The sequence below is a fragment of the Epinephelus moara genome, chromosome 2, assembly GCF_006386435.1.
Source record: "Epinephelus moara isolate mb chromosome 2, YSFRI_EMoa_1.0, whole genome shotgun sequence".
Classification (NCBI taxonomy): domain Eukaryota; kingdom Metazoa; phylum Chordata; class Actinopteri; order Perciformes; family Serranidae; genus Epinephelus; species Epinephelus moara.
In genome coordinates, this window is record NC_065507.1 from 33,980,016 (window position 1) to 34,001,602 (window position 21,587).

Here is a 21,587-nt window from a genome sequence, read left to right on the forward strand (position 1 = left end):
TGCGGCACTTTGCCTATCAGTGTGCAGCTCTTCGATCCATTAATTAAAACCATCGGCGTGCGGCTCTTCCGCTTCCCACTGAGCAAGCAACGTCTGTGGACGTCCAAGTCTAGTTGATATCACATCCACAGACGTGATATCAACTAGACTTGGACGTCCACAGACATTGCTTGCTCAGTGGGTTCCCTCATAAAAAAATTCAATTTATTGTTATGAGTGCGTATGGCCCTTTAAGAAATGTAACAGGCTTAAGTGGAGCGAGTGAGAGAGAGAGGAGTGCGCATGGGCAGGTGAGAGGGTGTGGAGTTCGGGAGGAATGCAGGATGGCAGTGCGGTGGCGATATCGCACAACAAAAAATGGCAGGGAAGAAACGTGTGTCTTTGTGTGTGTGCGTGTGTGTGTGGAGAGAGTATGAGAGAGGGAGAGACTGTGTGTGGATGTGTGTGGAGTAGTGTTGCATGGTATACTGGTACCAACGGTAGACCGCAGTAGGCTGCTACTGAAACACCACGGTACATGACCTCATGGTGCCACTACTGTGGGATAAGTTCAAAGTCCAATCAAAGGATGGTGAGTGTCAGAAAGACAGTATGAGAGGGAGAGACTGTGTTTGTGTGTATCTCTATTCATGGTTATTCATTTGTGTGTGAGATAAATAAATCTGGCTTTGAAAATTGGAAATGTATGGATTTTGATTTTATGTCATTTCGTGTTTGTGTGAGAGAGGGAGTGCGTTTGTAAGCTCACATGTATGATGTGGCTCTTTGTACTACCACGGTAATTTTTGTGGCTCTTGGTCTCTGACTGGTTGGCCACCCCTGTTTTATACAAACGGGCCAATTCATATATTCAAATACAAAAAAATAAATAAAAACACAAAACGCTCCCATGTTAAAACTAAATTAAAAAAATCTTTGAATGAGCAGCAGTGCATTCAGATATTCTGGCGCTGTATAAAGTAAGGCACCAGAGGTTTCCAAAATTCACTTGGTATACAGTATATACGTATAAAACAACAAAATTTTTCAAGTGTATTAAAGGCAGTCTATCAGAGTGCATACAACAGATACTGGAATCATGTGGAGTCGTCGGTTTTCAGGCTTGAGCACTGCTCATCTTCTGCAGCAACGGGATCTGTTGAAAAAGGACAGATTATTCAACCTGCCACTGAAACTCTACGGCTTTGAAACAAACCCTCATGAATTTTACATAACCAAGCTGGAGTGCCTTCATGACCTACATTCTTTTCTATTCACTGTCCTTTTATAAGTTTTTCCAAAAGCCTCAACTGGCAGATTTCAACTCATTTTAGGCTACTACCAGCAAAGAAAAAGCTAAAGTTGATCATTATTTTTTCTATAAAAGTTAGAGACCACAGCTTTAATATAAACAACTAATTTGTAAAATAAATGTTTTACAAAAAAGAACAAACGGAAATACATTAATTAAAAGTCCTCAATTAGCATCAAGCTACATCCCACATGGTAACAGCTAGCTATCAAAAACTAACAGGTGTTAAAAAATTACAGCTTAATAATACCACACATACATTCACATTGTTCACATACACGTCTGTATTATAAAGCATGCATACCTTTGACAAATCCACTCCAGTGAGAGCGTTGACAGACACAGGAAGTTCAGCCAACAGGCGGTTCACCTCGCCCGTCACACGGCTGCTCTCTCCACTGAGGATGACTATCTCATTGGTCTTGGATAATGGCGCTGCCACCTTGGCAGCAATCTGCAAAAATACAGGTGAGTATTTACTGTAAGCTGGAAATAATATAAATCTCCCACACAAAGTGTTCATGTGACACAATATACAGTCATAGTCTCATGACCTGTGAATCATCAAGATGAGGCAATAGTGGTGATTCCACTGTAGGACTGAGAGCTGTTAACTTTCCTCCACTTTCTCCACAGTTTCATATCCAAATACCTAAAAATGTATTTCTGACCATCTTGAATGAATTTGGGTTTGAGAACAGAACACTGCTACTATTAAAAGTTTTTCCATGGAAATACAGCTGACTTGGGTGTGTAAAATACAGCATGCTAGTTTCGTAGAACAAATCAAAAAATGCTCCAGCTGTGTAAGCGCTCATGTTGTGGGACTGTGAGGGAGATTTATTAGATTTAGACAGAGTCAGACCCGTCTTTATGCTAAACTAAGCTAACCTTGTGGCAGTAGCTTTGTATTTACCGAACAGTGGTATCAATCTTCTCAACTCACTCTTAGCAAGAAAACTGGACACAAATATTTCCCAATATGACGAATTGTCCATTTTATACCAATTGTAGCACAGTGTTTTTGAAATTATGGACGGAATCAGAATGTTTGGTTGCAATAACCTCTGGGTAGAAAACTCTGCCTCACATGCATAAAAATGAAACAGTGCTGAGCAAACACTGCCTCAGTTGGCTAGTTTTTAGCATCTAAAAAAATCTATATCAGTGTCAGTGTACACTATATTTAGAATATTTTCACAGCTTCACATCACCGTCAGGCATGACTTTCTGATGGGTAACTGAAGCTGTTATCTCAAAGCCACCAGACTCCACTGACAAAAACAGTCATTTAAGACCACTAGAGTTGCTGATCTAGCTGACTTGATCAATGTGTGAGGTAAAGCGGTGAAAATATTCCAAATATAGCGCACAATTAATCTGATATTTATATTTCATATGACTACCATAAACATTTTGCTGTGGCCCCTGTCCACGGCAGTATATTGCTCAGCTTCTGTGCTGGTAGATTTGAATTATCTATGATGTTTGCACAGCAACACACTACATAAGATAATCACACCAGTTACGTCAGACAGGATGGACCATCATGTTTAACTACACATCTTTAAATGTTACAGATATGACAAATAAACAAGTTTGCTGATTTCACATATCTCTGCAATTGAAATCAATTACCAGTTTTCTAATAAGAGGTGACTGCTGTTGTTAACGTGACATCACTGTGATTCAGTCTATATTGCTTATGGAAGACATTTTTTGATTCATGTACTGATTTCAACAAAGATTCCTCCTTCTGTGGGACTCATGCACTGATGCAGCACTGGTTCATGCTTGCTGTAAGAAGTATTATTCATACACAAACCAAACTCAAACATCAAAAACTACAAGTTGTTTAGTAAAGCTGGATGTGCATTATGGAACTCTTAAGGACACTTGGAGAACCTATCTATGTTTTACCTTAGGCAGGGCCTCAAGGACCAGAGCAGTCTTAGCTGCCTCTCCGTACTGCTGGTAGGCCTCAGCCTTCAGTCTCATCTTCTCAGCCTCCGCTTTGCCCACTGCTTCGATGGAGCTAGCCTCCGCCTCTCCGATCTTCTTGATCTTCTCTGCCTGAGCCTGGGCTATCAGCACCGTCTTCATCCTGAGGCAGGGGAAACACAGGAGTTATAATAACTGACATCTGATTCATCCATCAACGCATCCATCAAAATTACATTACACACTATGTTGCTTAACTCTACCACTTCTAATCTCATCATACAACATTGTATCACAACTGTGTAATAAATTTTACTTTATGAAAATTATGAATTTTATGACTCCATTACTTAAAGGGGCAAAAAGCGAAATCGTTTCACCACTAGGTTTGCTGTTGTGCACTGCCTGTAGACCAAAACAAAGTGTGTCATGAGCCACTCCTCCCTCTACCTCTGCTCTCCAACCGCCACCCCCCCCCCACCCCCCACTCGCCTCGTCTAGCAGTTAGCGATGTCTTGGTCTCTGCTGTGTTTAGCTATTCCCCTGCCTACTTCAATGATGATGGTCCCAGTAATAAATGTAATATATTTGCTGAGATGGAGGTGAGGCTCAGTGACTAGAGGAGCTGGTAGAAGCACTCCATAGATGTAAGTTACTCCAGTAGCCGGTGGCAACCGACTCGGCTAGTGCTAACACCGGGAGCTAACGCTAATGTTCCTCCTCTTCTCCGTGAGTGAGAGCGATGTTTTAGCCTAGCGGGCAGCTGGCTCGCGGGCTGCCCACTAGGCTAAAACATCGCTTCAGGTTAAAGTGGGAAGAAGCAGCGGGTTTATCGGGCAGCTGAGTGAAGCTGGGTGAAGTGGAGGCTGCGGAGGAAACACCGGGATGGGTTAATATCCGGAGCATGAGCAGCCCGCCAGGCTGCCCGCCAGGCTCGCGGGCTGCCTGCTAGGCTAAAACATCGCTCTGACTCACGGAGAAGAGTAGGAAAGTTAGCGTTAGCTCCCGGTGTTAGCACAAGCCGGGATCCGAGTCGGCTAGAGCCCGCCAGGCTGCCCGCCTGGCTCGCGGGCTGCCTGCTAGGCTATAACATCGCTCTCACTCACAGAGAAGAGGAGGAATGTTAGCGTTAGCTCCCGGTGTTAGCACTAGCCGGGTCAGCTAGAGTCTGCCAGGCTGCCCGCCTGGCTCGCAGGCTGCTCAAGCTCCGGACGGGGAGGCTACATTTTACAATGCTAATTGCAAATGTTAGCTGGGCTGCCGGGCTAACTTACTCACTTAACACAACCGTAACGCCTGACCCATTGCTGGGACCGAGCCGCTAATAACTCAAGCTCCAGACATTAACCCATCCCGGTGTTTCCTCCGCAGCCTCCACTTCACCCAACTTCACTCAGCTGCCCGATAAACCCGCTGCTTCTTCCCACATTAACCTGAATAACAAACCAGGGCTCGGTGCTCCGGTTGGATCCAAACAGAGAGCCGGGGCTAGTTGGGACGCTAGCGGAGGTTAACCGGCTGTGCTGCGGCTAACGCCTAGCTAGCCGCTCCCAGCTAGCTCCGGATTGTTATTGAGATTAAAGTGGGAGAGGCAGCGGTGGAATGGAGCCTGAGGAGGAAGCACCGGTTAGCCCCGGTTTCGTTCCGCTCTCTGCCATTTCATTTCGAAAATATGCGCTGCCATTGCTCACTGGCTGTAGCCTTTTATAGGGAGGGAGGGCCAAGGGCTCCGGGGGGGGGGGGGGATTCACATGAACGTTCACATGGCTTGTAAACAATGGGCTGGAGATCAACACGCAATTTTTTAATTCCTTCAATCTAGAAATGATGAATTTCGCTCATTGCTCCTTTAAAGTATCACACAGAATTCTGAAATTTGGCTGAAAGTGCAACTAAAGAATGTACGTGTTTAGCAAAATTTCAGCTGCATAACCATAGCAGAAGAAATGTGGCACGGTGAGTAGTACTCTGTTGTTGGTAAGGATGCAAGGCTGGAAGGACTGGTTTCAAGCCTATGTGAAAGATCATCATCTGTCCTGCTAGTATGTCCTTAAGCAAGACAATGAAACTCTACCAGGAGGACACTGATGGTGGTGCTCTGTAGCTCCTGACCTGTGACGTCCCTGTACAGCAGGAAATAATCACAAAAATAGAAAAAAAAAAGTGCTGCCCTGAAGCCTAAAATTTTAAAAGCTCAGAAACACCACTGCCAAAACTCACTCTCTGTCTCAGACAAGGGGATATTTGCTAAGACTACAGATGTGAATGTCTTGTCTTATATTGTGATGCTAATGGAGAGATACATCTCACTGTCACTGTTAAGACCTGTCTCTCTCTCTCTCCCTCTGCACAGATTTTACACCTGCTTTTCTCAGGTGTTAATTTCAGACATAATTTCCTCTGCTGCAGTAGTCAGTCAGCAATGGCACATCAGATTCAGTGGCTATTTTCAGCCAATCAACACAAACACCTTAGAAACCTTTCTGCCTAAACCAAAGCACGCCATTTTTAGTGATGCTACTTCCTCCCCTATTTGCCAGTGCACACCCTGACTGTTTAGAGCCTAACAAAAGAAAACAAATCCTTCGTAAATATCTTCCCATACCTTTGGCAACTGAAACTCCCACTCAGCAGGTATTTAAACAACCTCACTGTCCTTCTCCTCCTACTCACATTTTTATTGCTAATAAATGGAGACCGTTGCTACGGGCAAATTAAATTTTCACAAGACATGCCGGCTACAAAGGTTACAAGCTTGCTGTTATTCCAAAAACAAAAAACAAAAAAAGAAGCAAACTACAAAGCTGCAATATTGCTACTGGACCGTGTGGAGGAAATTGCCTGCAAACACTCAGCACTCAGGAAAGAAAAACAAAGCATGCGATGGGCTTCTTTTAAAAAATGTTTCGCAATCTGACATGATCAATATGTTTCAGATCTTGGCTCTACTCAGCCTGTTAGGTCATGTCTTTTATGCCCAGCTCAGGCCAAAATTAGCAATGACACAAAAACTTTTTTGGACATTGCAGAGAAAAGTTGCAGTGGTCTAAACTGGCCAGTCTCAACTCATCTCAAACTGGCTGATGGTGTCACCTGTGACTCAGTTTGTCAAGTCATCAGCGGCTGGTTTTAGAACATAAAAAGCATGTCACCTGTTCAAACAGTCAATCAGCAGTCATTCTCATTTATATCCTCGAGGCTGTTGACATGTATGTCAGTCTCTGTCGTCAAGGTGTTTTATTGTTGGACAGTGGGTTGCTGCTGCTGCTTCTTGCCAATTAATCCGTGCTGTTTATTTTAATTATTTTGATGTATTTATTTTGAATACAGTCCATCTGAAGCTCCGGTCATTTTGCTTACCTTTTCACCACTTCAACACTAAACACAACTGTAGCAAATATCTTGCTATCACTATCCTCATTCATATTTTAAGAAGCTACAAATTATATTCAGCTACCAAATAGGTAAGAAAAGCTGGAAGTTAGAAAGGAAGTGCAAAGAGTCGTTGGTATGGAGAAGATACACCGTCTCGCCGAGTCGCATTGGTGTAAACTGGCAGGTTTTCAGAATGTTGCAGACCGGCACATCGCAAGTAGTTGCAAGTTTCAACACGTCTCGCCATAAATCTTTGGTGTGAATTGGGCTTTAGGTCAACTAGAGGCCATTGTAGTGAGACAACAAGAGAAGTGAGGACTGTGCCTAACACTTCTCTCAGTGATCTTGAACTTTCTACTAATTGGTGATACTGATTGAAATAACTCATAAAACGCTTCTTTAAACAAAGGGTTCTCACTCACTTCTGCCCCTCAGCCAGCTGCTGCATTTTGAAGGCCTCTGCCTCAGCGGGCCTCTTGATTGTGGCAATGAGCTCCTTGTCTGTCCGGTCAATCTCCCTGTCCTCGATAACGATCTGTTTCTTCCTCTGCACCACTTGGATCTCAATCTCCTCCAGGCGGATCTTTTGCTGCTCCTTTGCTGCCTGCAGCTCGTACGCCAGCTGGGCCTCTGCTTTCTGAAAACATCAGCACGTACACGGTCACACATACACACCTGAGGTTACACACATTATGATTGAAACCTACTTTCAACACAGTTTCAAACCTCAGGTGCCCACCTTGGTGTTGACCTCCTGGTTAAAAGCAGCTTTCTGCAGCTCCAGTTCTCGTTTGGAGTTGGCCATCTTGGTGTCAGCCAGGAATTTCACGTCCATCATCTCCTTCTTACATTCCGCTTCCTGTGAGACAATAAAAAAGTAAAGCAGTGTTCGGTTGGTTGTTGTGCACAACAAAACCCACTTCTCAGAGTCTCCCATCTGCTAGAGCCTCCTTACCCGTATCCCAGCATCTCTCTCTGCCTCAGCAACACCAATGTCTGCATCCCTCTGGACAGCTGCAGTCTGGGTCTTCCCAAGGGAGCTCAGGTAATCCAGTTTATCATACACATCCTGCAAGCACAGACAAACAGGTTACACCTATAAGCTTCCAGTAAACACTGAACCACAGTAAACTGAAGTGCGACTGACACTAAATTGTAAAATTAAATAAAAAAATAAAATAAAATAAAATGATTTTAGCTATCATAACGTAAGGCTGTGACAGATGAGACACAATATATTTGTGCCATTTGTCAAAACCCAATCTGGCTGTGAGGTAAATCTTTTCCACATAATGTAATTGCTGAATTAAACCATGAAGTCAAAATATAATAATTTCTCATGAAAAAGCTGGACAGATCAGAAGTGAAGAAAATGTTTCAGGGGCCTGAGGAGTAAGCATTTTATTTGATTTGTAGTAAGTATGTGTTCTAAATATCCCATTTCTCTCACCACTGATTGGAGAAAATCTGTCTGGTGCAGTTTATCTGTGCATGGTAACAGCTTATTGATTTCCACACATGCACTGAAGAGTTTCCAGCACAAGCAAATGCCTCATTAACTGGAACTGATGACAGCGGCAATTGATTCGTAAAAAGGTCTCAACTAAATTCAACAATAACATAAAAGGATCATCAGGACTCCAACTCCTTTTACAAATAATATCTACACCAAGAGACAATCTACCACAATTATTTAGATGTTTTTTTTAATCGAGAAATGAGATGAAATAATGATACATATAAAGATAAAACCACAAATGTCTGAGGCCTCCACTAGTGAGCTAACTGGCACTGACGCATCACAGAAACCATCTTGGCCCGGACTAATTGGTGTGGAAAAAAATGGACTCTGGGCTTTCAGCGAAGCACTACGGTCAGCCACTGTCTCTGCACCACACTTCATTTAGTTCGAATCAACAACAATAAACTCTACAGGAGGAGGGCGTATCTACCAGTCAATCTTTAGAGCCATTAAAACTTGTGGAGATGACTTCTCTAATGAGCACAGAACAACATATTTGATTTATTAAAAACAAGATGTTTGTTTCTACAGTTCTGCTTAGCCTATAAACATACACTGTATGTTACCAAGTTGGGTTCTTTTCTTTTTTTTTTAACCACAGGCAGCCCTGTAATCGCTATCAACAAACCCACCAGACCCCATTTCAATAAACAGTCATTTTCATATAATTGTTTTAGATTTAGACTTTTAGATGTTATGCATACATTTATGTTTTCATCGCTGATCCAACAAAAGAATGTGTGCAAGTTGTCCTCTTTGTCTGTCATCTAAATGCTCCTGTCTCTCTCACTTAATGTTACGACCCATAAACAAGCCCTACTTTAGGAGGTCGACTAGCTAAATGTCAGCACAGAAAGCTTTGGCCAGCTAGCTCAAGACAGACACAGGGTGCTTTCCATTTTGCTAACTGGGCTTTCTTTCTTCCCAACTCTTTCGTTCTCCAGCTGACCCAGAAATCGGTCGAGGTCCACCCTCGCTGCATGTTGTGTACTGGTTTGTTCTTGGATGGAGGCTGCAGATCTTTATCAGCATGTGCCGTTTTTTCTTTGGATTGGAGAAAATTTAATTTAATTTGGCTGTTAGTTTTGAAGGAACTTGATCTGATATACGGCAGAGGTTTCTATGAGCGGAGTATCCATTCTGAGGGTCGACATTGCAGCCGTTCATGTAATTGTGGGACACCAAAGTCATGATTGTGATTAAAATTCGATTTATTACACAGCCCTAGTGTCCACCCACCTTGATAGTAAAGCTGAGAATCTCGATGCCCATCCTTCCCACGTCTGGAGCTGCTACCTCCCGCACCAATTTAGCAAACTGGTCCCTGTCCTGATAGATCTGCTCTACGGTCAGGGTACCTGCAAAAGAGAGACGTTGTCAGTATCTCCTTACCACATGTCCTTGTGTGCCACTTTTTACAAACCAGCAGCAGTCTTACGCATTTTTATTTTTGATCAAAATGTATTTGGCTTATGTAAAAACAAGGATGGCAGAGTTTTCTTAACACTTTAGAAAAGCTTTAAATCCTATCACTAAAGAAACACAAACTTCAAAGAGTCATTAGGTTTTTAACTTATTGTTTGCATGTTTCAAACGACAGAGATTTCAGCCTCTTCATTGTGAAAATTTGTTTCCCCTCTCTGTTTTATAGAATTGTATGTTCAATATCTTTTGGTTTTGGACTGTTGGGCAAACAAAATCAGAAATCTGAGGACGTCACCTTGGACATTTTCTATTATCTATAACGAAGAATCCACAAAATAATTGGCACATTGATTGAAAATCAAATAAATCGTTAGTTGCAACCCAAAACCACTATTAAGTATTTACAGAGGCATATGAGGAAATAAATGTAGGTGTCCTTATTTTAACAAATGCAAGTATTCAAATAAAATGAATGTCCATACCAAGAATTGAGCGGAGATGTCCCTCCAGAGTCTGCAGAACCACAGCTTTGATTTCCATGACTGATTTACCCAGGAACTGCTCACAAGCCACCCCCAGTAAGTCCTGATCTGTCATGACTTTGACCTGAGAAGACACAGTGAGGTGAGCTCATCTGGTAAAAGACCAAACTCTCAACATCTAGCGCCAAAGTATGTGATGGGTGAGCTATATTCTCTAGAACTGTGTTAAATATTTAAGCAAAAACTGTGAAAGGGACAGTTTTGTGAAATGCACTTGCAAATCTGGCACTCGTTTACACATAGTGGCTGATCTATGCTCTTGCTGCTTAGTTGTTTACATGCAGGTGCCGTGTTTTCAGTCTCAGTTGCTGAATTGAATCACGAGGGCTTATACTGTGTGAGTGGCAGTTAATTTCTGCACGTGTGAAATAATACAATGTGCACGAGCATGTTCTATCACGTTTACGAAACATGACATAAAACTGACGGCATAAGGGTGTTATTCGAATTATTTTAGTTGTAAGGCTGATACTTTCCCTGATTTTTGGTACTAATAGCAAATGTATTTATTTATTTCTAACTTAATAAATACAAACCCCTCAATTAACAAAACCACAAGAGAAGCCAAACTTCTTAAATGTTCACTGTCGTCTCAACACAATCAACTGCACCACTATGCCTGAATAAATGAGTCAAAAAAATATCAAACAACTCTGAATAAAGAACTAAAGAATAAAGAATCTCACCAGACATCACATTCCAGCTATCTGCACTTAAAAAATGTTAATATTCTACGCTAAAGACACATTTCAGTAAGTATAAAAATATTATCGTTCAATATGCGGGCCTAGTGATAACAGATGAAGACAGATGAGGCCTGGTCCATGTAGGAATAGAGAGGACACTGGGATGTGGTCTTACCTGAGCCACCCCTGTGACAGTGATGGCTACCCCCTCTGCTGTCTCTACATCCTCACATCGGGGCTGCAGAGTCATGATCTCCAGAGTTATCCTACAGCAAGGAACAAAGGCACATTTTTTCGGCCATAAATAGAAGAATATCAAGTGGAAAGAGATGTACGTGCAGACACCAACTCCATCAAAAGTCTCTACAGCTGTTAAAGCCAAGTGATAGTTGATCCAGCAGTGATCAGCTGCGGTTGTCATCAGAAACAGACATTGTTTCATGTGACGCTTCAAAGGGAAAAAATCTCATTACTCTACAGAAATATTTCCTTGTTTCCTCTCTCCTCACAAGGTTTCCTTGCATTTTATCAAGCATCTCCAGTGGGAGGGACTAAGATTCAAGGAAAAGAGAGAGATGAGGGAATGTGGATGCAAAATAAGGTAATGGGATGAACCCATCATCCACCCACAGCTGTGCTTCATTACTCTGCCATTCTGCTGGCAATTTAACACGACTATATGAATCCAAGTACTGAACATCACAACAGAGCAATACTCAGGAAATGAGCTGATGGACTATCGCTACTGTGACATGTGACAGTGCTGTGGAATATAAAACTGCTGTAATAAAATGTTTGATATTCTAGTAGAGCTCAACCAACCAACAACAACTGCTGCAAAAAATTAACCTGCACCTGTCTTGAGACACTGCATATTTAAGAGGGCAGGGCATATTTAAGCACACAAGAGCACACAATTCCTCTTAGAAAAGTGTAAATGTGTAAGCTGGAAAAGAGAGACCTTTGAACCTGTGTACATTAGAAACAACAACACTGTGTGTAATAGTAGACAGAATATGGAAGACCAGCATCATCCACCAGACCACCACTTGCTTACAGACTGCCTGCAGATAATGGGACTGACTTCCCTGTGGAAATCCAAGACAGCAGAAGCCCATTTCAGTGTGGTCTTTTTAAAAACCTCTGATATTTCATCCAAATAACTTTGAACAGAGGGCTTTTATTAGTATAATCCAATTATATGCGAGGAGCAGCACTTGCTTTCACAAAAGCATTTCAAGAAGATACTAAAAGGCCGACTCAAATTCAAGACAACATAAGAAATAGTAACTTATGTTTTAACAATGTTGTCACCTTTGGGTGTCTGAGATGAGCCACCAAGCCCAGGCCCAGCCTCCCACAGCATAGGTCTTTTGATCAGAGCCACAGCAACCACCTGAGGGAAGAGAATCAGTTACATAAAATCATCACTTTATGTTCAATAATCTACTCGCTAAAACCTTAACAGCCAAATAACATTTTAATTATCTAAAGTGCAAGAAAGGCAAACACAGAAATGCAGACTGCATTTAGTAAAAGCTGAATGCTGAGCAGTGTTTTGTTTTGTCAAATATTTATTTATCTTCAGGGTGTAAACGCAGCAGGCAAACTACACACTATATACTACTATGCTATACAGCAGTGGTTCCAAGCCTGAGGGTCCGTACCCTTCCAGCAGGTCACATAGAACACAGGAGGTGCTGTGGGATTAAAACAGATGTCCCTCTAGGCTTCACTCGTGTAGTTTTACATTTTCAGGTCTTTAAAAATGTTTTAAATAAAACAGGATTACAAAATCACTCCTTAGTCGGTAACCCAAAGACACACACAACTAGCAGTGGTAAAAGAGGTACTGAGATTCTTTGCTTAGGTTAGTAAACATATCGCTGTGTAAAAAATACTCAATTATGAGTAGAAGTCCTGAATTCAGAGAGTTGCTTCAGCAAAAGTACAGATGTATTATCAGCAACTTGTACTTAAAAAGTATCAAAACTACTCATGTTCAGAATGGCTCCTTCCAAAGTGGTGTCTTATTGTTGATTATTATGTTATTCAGTTTTTATCCCCAGTGAATACATCAGATAATGACATTTTTTAGTGTTAAAAGTAAAATTAATGTATCTCAATAAAAAGTGCAATATTTTCTTCTGAAATGTAGTGAGGCAGAATTATTAAGTAGTGCAAAATGTTAATACTCAAAGTACAAGTATGTCAAAATTTTACTTTACAACAGTACTTGAGTAACTGTACTTAGTTACTTTTACCACTTGCAACTGGCGAAGATGGGTCACAAGTAGGCATTGTTATGATTTAGGGGTCACAGGCAAAAACTATTGGGAACCACTGCTGTACACCATATAGCAGCTTTGAGATATTTCGTGTGCCAACACCACAGAGATGCCAAACACCCATGTGCATTAAATAGGCTATTTAGTAATATTTGAACTGTGTGCTGTACCTTGTTGGACACACCTGCATTTCTACAGTAGTCTAGAGATTCTAGACTGCATGTTACCATTCAGTGGTTCATTTTCAAACAATTAGGAAATAAGAAAACTAAGTTTAACCTCTGTAAATATTTGCCAGAACACATCACAGCTGAAGAAATGGTGGGAAAAAAAACGTCAAAAAGCGTTTTACAGGTTTTGTTACTTTAGATACATTTGCACACAGATTGATCACTTCATTTAGCATTAACGTTATTTCCTGAGCTCTCCAATGATTAACTTAACACAGCTGACTTGACGTTAACCTACATTACAGCATAAGCTGAGGGAGGATGAGCAAACCCGCCCCCCTTTACATCACCGTGGGCCAAATTGAACTGACAGACTGCATCCGCAGATAACGTTAGTAGTTTTTATAGTAACTATTTACACATGCGTCCATGGTTGTATATTTAATTATAATTGACAATTTAACCGTAACGTTAGCTTATTATAACGGGCTATTGATAATAACGCCAACTTGCCGTGACTTCATTGCTTGCTAACGATGTTAGCATTACGGTTCTACGTTAAGCAAGCCGTGATTGATGATACTAACACTAATTTAATAGCTTACACAGAGAATACATAGGCTACCTACTCCATTTTTGGCATTAGCAGACAAGCTATATTACTACAGACAAGAGTAAGATGAACGTTTGCCAGCTAGCCCCCGACATCAGTTAGCCAGTTAGCTCTTAAATGACAGCTAGCTTAGCGTCGCTAGCTCGGGGAAAATGGAACACCCACCGGAGACCACCAGAGCTTCGTTCGGCCCCACAGTTAAGCAGTTCCCCATGTTGACTCGAAGAGGCAAATTCAATAAGCAAGCGAACAGCGGGGTCCCTCACGGAGTTAAAGATATATATGTTATCCGTTGTTCAATTTCAGGTGTGAACGGTGCGAAAGACTCTCCACGTCCCTCACCACGACAGCAACAACACAGCCCCGCCCAGGCGGGGAGGGGCTGTGTTGTTGCTGTCGTAATGCGCACAGCAACTGAATACTGAGTAGCGTTCAGCTGCTCTGTGATATGTTGTGTGCCAGTACAACAGAGATGGCAAACATCCATGTGCATTAATTGGGCTAATTATTGATATTCTAACTGTGTGCTCTACCTTGCTTGACTCACCTGCATTTTAACAGCAGTGCGGACATCCTAGACTGCATGGTAACATTCAGTGATGTTTCATTTTCTACAATACAGAAAGATCACATTTCATATAATATTTTATGATTTCATATGACAAATAAATTGATAAATTGATCGAATTATTCAGTTGATACACGTTTGGGAGAAAGCTGCAAAAGGCCACCGTTGCCAAGCAACAGTTGCTAGGCAGCAGTAGTAGCTAGGGTGGGAGGGTCTAATGGAAGCGTTGTCTGAGACGTTCTGTGACGTCACTTAAGAAAATGTCTGTGATCTTTAGCCTAAACACTGTTTCAAGGCTTACAGTGTAACAGGCTGTAGATGTATGAGCTAGCTAACTGATAACTTCAACCTAGATTTAGTTTTACATTGACAAACCAGATAAGTCAGTAAAAACTGAGCCAAGCAAAACTAAAAAAAAGCATTGGGGATAATCATCCATAACATAGTAACATTTGCCACGAATAGGCCTATACCAGGACCTGTACAGACAGATGCCGAAGCTTAGAGGATGTAGCCTACTGTTCGCCTACTGATGAATCCTTTTTTTAAAAAGATGATATGGTGGTTGGTCATGCCCGCAAAATGTTAGATGCATTCAGAGCCAAGATGAAAATCTGGTGCTCACCTGGACTAAGGAGACAGAACAAGTCAGACCACCTCCCTGGAAGAACTTACTTGTGGTGAAGGCTCAGATCCTGGTCCTGCTACCGGCAATGATGCAAAAAAACTTTAACATGCAAGGTGCATATTGAAGCTGCCTCAGAAGGGGCTGCATTTTGTGAACTTAATGTAGATATGCGCTCGGATTTCTCCATCATACCACCCTACATGTCAATAAGGTTATTCTGGAAAACTAAGTAGAGGTGACGATCCCCGTGCTTGGACTTTAAGAAGTGACTGCTTCATTCAAGTCCAGGTCTGTCTGTTCCTGCTTCCCTTATAATGGTTAGTGAAGGCCCCGCTGTGCTTAGAAGATAGGCTACTTGTTGAAAGCTTTTGAATGGAAAATCAGTACTGATACCATCCGGCGACCAAAAATCTGCAGACATAAAATCTGACACCTTAAAATTAACATGCAAAGTGCATGTTAAAAGTACGTGAGGAGAAGCTGCAGACGTCTCATTACTGGTGGACACAGGGGGAGAATTCTGTTATAGGCTACCAGAGTCTTTAAGAAATATTTCTCTAAATGTCTCCTTTCTGACTCTGAGCTTGATCTGCAATTCTACTCAAATATGACCGTTCCAGTGCTTGGACTTTTACAAGCAACGGTCTCATTTGAGTCCAGGTCTGTTCTGCGTCCTGTGGTAAAAAAAAAAAAAAAAGCCCCGCACTGCTGGCGGTGGACTTGTTCTCAGCTTTAAAATGGACAGTCATTGCTGACTCCAACCAGCGACCAAAAAAGCATTGCATCTTCTGCAGGTTCTTCAAAATCTGCAGCTGTAGAAGAAGAGTTGGTGTTATGTAATGAAATGAGGTGTACTGTGTTTACTCTGAGAGCTCTGGTTTTCCACATCGAGTGATTATAAACATCTAATAAGTGAATCAATAAAAGTAAATAAATAATACATTTCTGCTTGTCTCTCTTATCATTTACTGTAAGAGCTGTAAATATTTAATTCTGACTGCTGATTCAGTGTAACGACCTCAGACACGAAACTGGTGGACTCAAATGCACGACTCGCAGTAGGTTTAACAAAAGTATTTTACTTGGCAAAATCAATTTAAACAAAAGGCGTTCTCAAGGAGGATATACAAAGTTTAAAACAAAACACTCACAATGAGGATCAAATCAGGGTCTGAAACGAGAGGGAAAAGGGGAGTACAAAATAAAACAGGAAGTGCACGATGAGACTGGACATGAGTGACTTTAACTTAACATAAAGTGCTCATGACAACAAAGGACTAAACATGAAACTAAACTAAGGCATGACATAATATGAAACACTAAACATGAATAAAATTAACACACTTGATGAGACACAACATTCCGTTTGATTCATGCATTTCACATTTGTATTAGGTACAAAGAAAAAATTGTGTTCTTTTACAAGTATTTTTTTTTCATATGAAAACCTCAGTATTGGAGTCTGTAAAGAGAGCATTTGGGCCCGAGGCGAGGTCTTATTTCGGGCACATACTGGACAGGCTGACACGTACTCGGAGGCCGCCTTCTCCATGGCCGGCCACCAGAACCGCTGCTTGATCACGTACATGGTTCGCTTGACACCTGGATGGCATGTGAGCATGAGCATGAACGTGTGAGCCCAGTGGATTACCTCGGAGCGTAATGACACAGGGACAAACGGTTATGTGGACACCCACTAGGTGTTGGAGTCACAACATTTGCCTGCTTCACATCAGATTCTATCTGCCATGAAACCGCTCCAACCACACAGTTCAGTGGAAGGACTGATTCAGGTTCTTTGGCAATAGGTTCAGGGTCATAAAGGCGGGACAGAGCATCTGGTTTAGTATTTTGTGAGCCTGGTCGAAAAGATAGCGTGAAGTTGAACCTGTTAAAGAACAGGGTCCATCTGGCCTGACGGGAATTGAGTCTCTTAGCTTTCCTGATGTATTCCAAGTTCTTATGGTCTGTCCACACTAAAAAAGGTTGCTCTGCCCCCTCCAACCAGTGCCTCCACTCTTCAAGCACTGCCTTGACAGCCAACAGTTCTTTGTTCCCCACATCATAATTTTTTTCTGCAGGAGTCAACTTACGCGACAGATAGGCGCAGGGGTGCACCCTGTTGTCCTTGGCGGACCTCTGGGACAAGACCGCCCTAATACCCTCGTTGGACGCGTCAACCTCAACCACAAACTGCCGTTGGGGGTCAGGAACAGTGAGTACCGGTGCTGTGGTGAACCTTTCCTTGAGGCACTGGAGAGCTGTCTCGGCCTGGGGGGTCCACTGAAAAGGTGCCTTGGAAGAGGTGAGTGCATGCAGGGGTGTGGCAACAGAACTGAAGTTTCGAATAAACTTTCTGTAAAAGTTGGCAAACCCCAGGAACTGCTGTACCTTTTTCCTGCTGTTCAGAGTTGGCCAATTGGCCACAGCACTGACCTTAGCCGGGTCCATTTGTATCTGGTTGGCAGTGACGATGTAGCCCAGGAAAGACAGTAGCTGCATGAAAGTCACATTTTTCAGCTTTGACGTAAAGTTGGTTCTCCAACAGCTTCTGAAGGACTTGGCGAACATGGACTGTATGAGTCTCAGTATCTGGTGAGAAAATCAGAATATCGTCGAGGTACACAAACACAAAAACATTCAAAAACTCTCAAAACATCATTCACAAATGTCTGAAAAACAGCTGGAGCATTGCAAAGTCCAAAAGGCATGACAAGGTACTCATAATGTCCACTAGGAGTGTTAAAACCTGTCTTCCATTCATCTCCTTCTCTGATCCTGACGAGGTGATAAGCATTTCTAAGATCTAGCTTGGTGAAGACTGTGGCAGTTTGGAGCAGTTCAAAGGCAGAGGAGATTAACAGGAGTGGGTAACGGTTCTTTACTGTAATGTCATTTAAGGGGCTATAGTCAATGCATGGCCTGAGAGAGCCATCCTTCTTACCCACAAAAAAGAAGCCTGCACCAGCTGGAGAGGAGGACGGACGGATTATTCCAGCCTTCAGTGATGAGGTGATGTACTCGTCCATGGCCGCTCTCTCCGGCCCAGAGATAGAGTAGAGGCGCCCCTTGGGGTTGGGCGCGCCTGGTAGCAGGTCAATGGCACAGTCGAAAGGTCGATGAGGAGGGAGTGACATGGCTTTCGTCTTGTTAAAGACTTCTTTTAAGTCATGATAACATGAGGGTACATTTGATAAGTCTGGGTAAGTCAGAGTCGTTGCCTGAGCTTAGTTCAGTCACTGGAGCCTCAGAGATGTCTTTCCGTGTCACATGATTAGTTTTACATGAGTGTTCACACTCTTCTCCCCACCCCTTAATTTTGCCTGAGCGCCAATCAATGTGAGGGTTGTGTCTTTTCAGCCATGGAAACCCCAAAATCGGCGGATGCTGCGCTGAGTCAAACAAATGAAACTGCATGATCTGTGCGTTTGTCATTTAATGTTACCTGAATAGGTTCAGTACAGTGAGTCACTTTAAACAATAAACGACCATCCAAGGCACTCGCATTAACAGGATGGGTTAGTGGAACAGTCTTAACCTGGTTTTGTAGGGCTAGATTCCAGTCCATGAGACTTTCGCCTGCCCCAGAGTCAATTAACACCACCTGAGTTACAGTCTGGTTATTTATGGAAAGTTTTACCTGGGTCAGTGATCGAGGAGGAAAGGCCGAGGCAAACCTGCTCGCCAGCGCCCTCCTCATGGCTGGTGAGCTCGATCTTTTCCCGGACAGGTGGCAAGTTAGTGGCCCAGCTGTCCGCAGTAGAAGCAGCACCCCTCCTGCAGACGGCACTGTCTCTCCTCTGGAGAGATCTTGGTCCTCCCCAGCTGCATTGGCTCCTCCAATGCACGTGGTGGTGCTGTCTTCCCGGAACCTGCCGACGTGGGGAACGGAGAAGTCCTTGAAGGTTGGATCCCCGGAGTGTACTCCTGGTGACTGGGAAGAGGAACTGCAGTCCGACGCCGCTCTCTCTCCCTCTCTCGGAGCCTGTTGTCCACACGAATTGACGTGGCTATGATGGCTTCTAGATCCTGGGAGAACTCTAAGGGCGCTAAATGATCTTTAATGGGTTCCGAGAGTCCATTCATAAAAGCGTCTATTAAAGCTGGTGTGTTCCACCCGCTATCTGTGGCTACAGTGCAGAACTCAATGGCATAATCGACTACTTGACGTTGGCGCTGCTTGATCTGCATGAGGGCCCGAGAGGCTTCTCTGGCAGGTGAGGTGTGAGCAAGTATTTTGCTCATGGTATCTTGGAAAACTGAGTGACTGGCAGATGTTAGAGTCTCTGGACCATTCAGCAGTGGCCCAAGCGGCGGCTCTGCCAGTTAAATGGGACACAATAAACGCCACTTTAGCCTGGTCTGACACAAAAGCTTCCGGGTTGTGCCTGGAGTGCAGGTCACACTGGACTAAGAAAGTTCTACAGTCACCTGAGTCCTCCGAAAACTTTTCCGGTGAGGCCAAACGCAGAGACAATGGAGCAACATGATTCATGGTCGATGCAGAAGCAGGAATCTCAGCAGGTGGTGTCACTGAAGGTGCAGTCCCTAGGTGAGTGAGGACTTGGTGTAGTTGCACTGCCAGGTGGTTTACTTGAGAGGTGACTGAGGCTTGAAACTCCTCCTGACGCTCTGTGAGGTCCTTCACGCCATGGCTGATAGTGCTCAGCTGTGTCTCGTGCTGATGGATCTTGGAGCCCTGTGCAGAGAGGGCGGTTTGGAGTTTCTTCGGGTCGGCTGAGTCCATACTTGGCCAGTTCGTTCTGTAACGACCTTAGACACGAAACTGGTGGACTCAAATGCACGACTCGCAGTAGGTTTAACAAAAGTATTTTACTTGGCAAAATCAATTTAAACAAAAGGCGCTCTCAAGGAGGATATACAAAGTTCAAAACAAAACACTCACAATGAGGATCAAAAAATATCACAACTTAGAATCAAACCTGATAACATGAAAACCTGGCATCACACAGACTGAACAAGACGAACTGGCAACAAGACAAAGGGAGACAAGGACTATTTATACATGAGGTAGGGGAACACAGGTGAAACCAATCAGGGGCGGGGTAGACAATCACAATGGCGGGAAAATCACACAAAGGGAGGAAGTCAGGGTCTGAAACGAGAGGGAAAAGGTGAGTACAAAATAAAACAGGAAGTGCACGACGAGACTGGACATGAGTGACTTTAACTTAACATAAAGTGCTCATGACAACAAAGGACTAAACATGAAACTAAACTAAGGCATGACATAAAATATGAAACACTAAACATGAATAAAATTAACATACTTGACGAGACACAACATTCAGTTTGATTCATGCATTTCACATTTGTATTAGGTACAAAGAAAAAATTGTGTTCTTTTACAAGTATTTTTTTTTCATATGAAAACCTCAGTAGTGTTCTTTTACAAGTATTTTTTTTTCATATGAAAACCTCAGTATTGGAGTCTGTAAAGAGAGCATACTGAAGTTTTACTATCAGTTCAGTTTTAAATAGTACCTTTTTTTGTGAAAATGCATGTGTTTGTGCAGTACTGAGCATACAACTGGATACATCAGACTTGGATTATATTACTAAATGAGTTGTGTGAGAGTTTGTAAACAGGTGTTTGATATAGTTTTGCTATTGTCAATAGGCCCCAGTCAATCAATAAATCAACATGTGGAGGACAGTGAGAAAATGAAAGTTTTCCTTACAAATTTAAGGTTACACAGCATGACTAATTGTTTACAAATGTTTATTTTGTGGGTGAGGTTTTCTTCTGAGAGTGGCCATGGGTCATCCTTGCCATTAAGTAAAAGTACTTTACATCAAAATATATTTAAGTACCAAAAGTAAAAGTACTCATTACGCAGACTGGCCCGTGTCATCATTATAATTACTGATGTATTAATGTGTTCATCAGTTTAATATTGCAGCTGGTAACGGTGGAGGTCATTGTGATTACTTTGTTTACTACACTCTTAGAAGAAATTGTTCTATATAGAAGCTTTAAGGGGTCTATAGCTTGATAAAAATTTGGCACCCTAAAAAGGTTCTAGCCACCTTATTCCTGAGGGCACTACTGTAGAAATGATTACTTCCAGTGAGATAGTGGAAGTAGCAGTAAGCTAGTTAGTCCCATAGACTATCTGTGGTTAGTCCAGTGGCTACTCTTGGTGGCTAACTGCCAACGCTGGTTCTTTCTCGAAAGTAATTTGCCTTCACTTTAGCAAATACTGATTTAACTAATGTTAACTTAGCATTTTCTAAAATGTCTTTGCGGAGCTCTGGTACCTGTTGCACTGTCCGTGTCTGTAACAACTAACAACCAGTCTAAGCTAAATTTTTGTCATCAGCGACTGTGTGTTGAACATGTAACCAGAACAAAAAGGGGATTGTTCCTGTTTCCAAAGGTACCATTGATATGAGAAATAAAACCACAAGAGTTTTAGGAGACATAGCGAAAAAGTATTAAATCAGAATTTGCAGAGGAGAATGACACCTCGACTGACAGGTCCGTCACTCAACGTCAGTACATAATATCCCTGTC

At 42.5% G+C, this 21,587-nt stretch overlaps 1 protein-coding gene across 1 annotated transcript; it reads right to left on the minus strand.

Annotated features, from left to right (window-relative positions):
* Positions 1-900: 900 nt before the first annotated feature.
* On the minus strand, positions 901-14,216 carry LOC126404608 (flotillin-2). Its single transcript, XM_050067974.1, has 11 exons — positions 14,019-14,216; positions 12,097-12,178; positions 10,958-11,048; positions 10,037-10,160; positions 9,369-9,487; positions 7,563-7,676; positions 7,347-7,466; positions 7,030-7,244; positions 3,212-3,395; positions 1,596-1,745; positions 901-1,135 (listed from the first exon to the last, which is right to left on the minus strand). Exons 1-11 carry the CDS (start codon positions 14,065-14,067, stop codon positions 1,097-1,099), a joined length of 1,287 nt encoding a protein of 428 aa, XP_049923931.1. The 5' UTR covers positions 14,068-14,216; the 3' UTR covers positions 901-1,096.
* Positions 14,217-21,587: the final 7,371 nt, after the last annotated feature.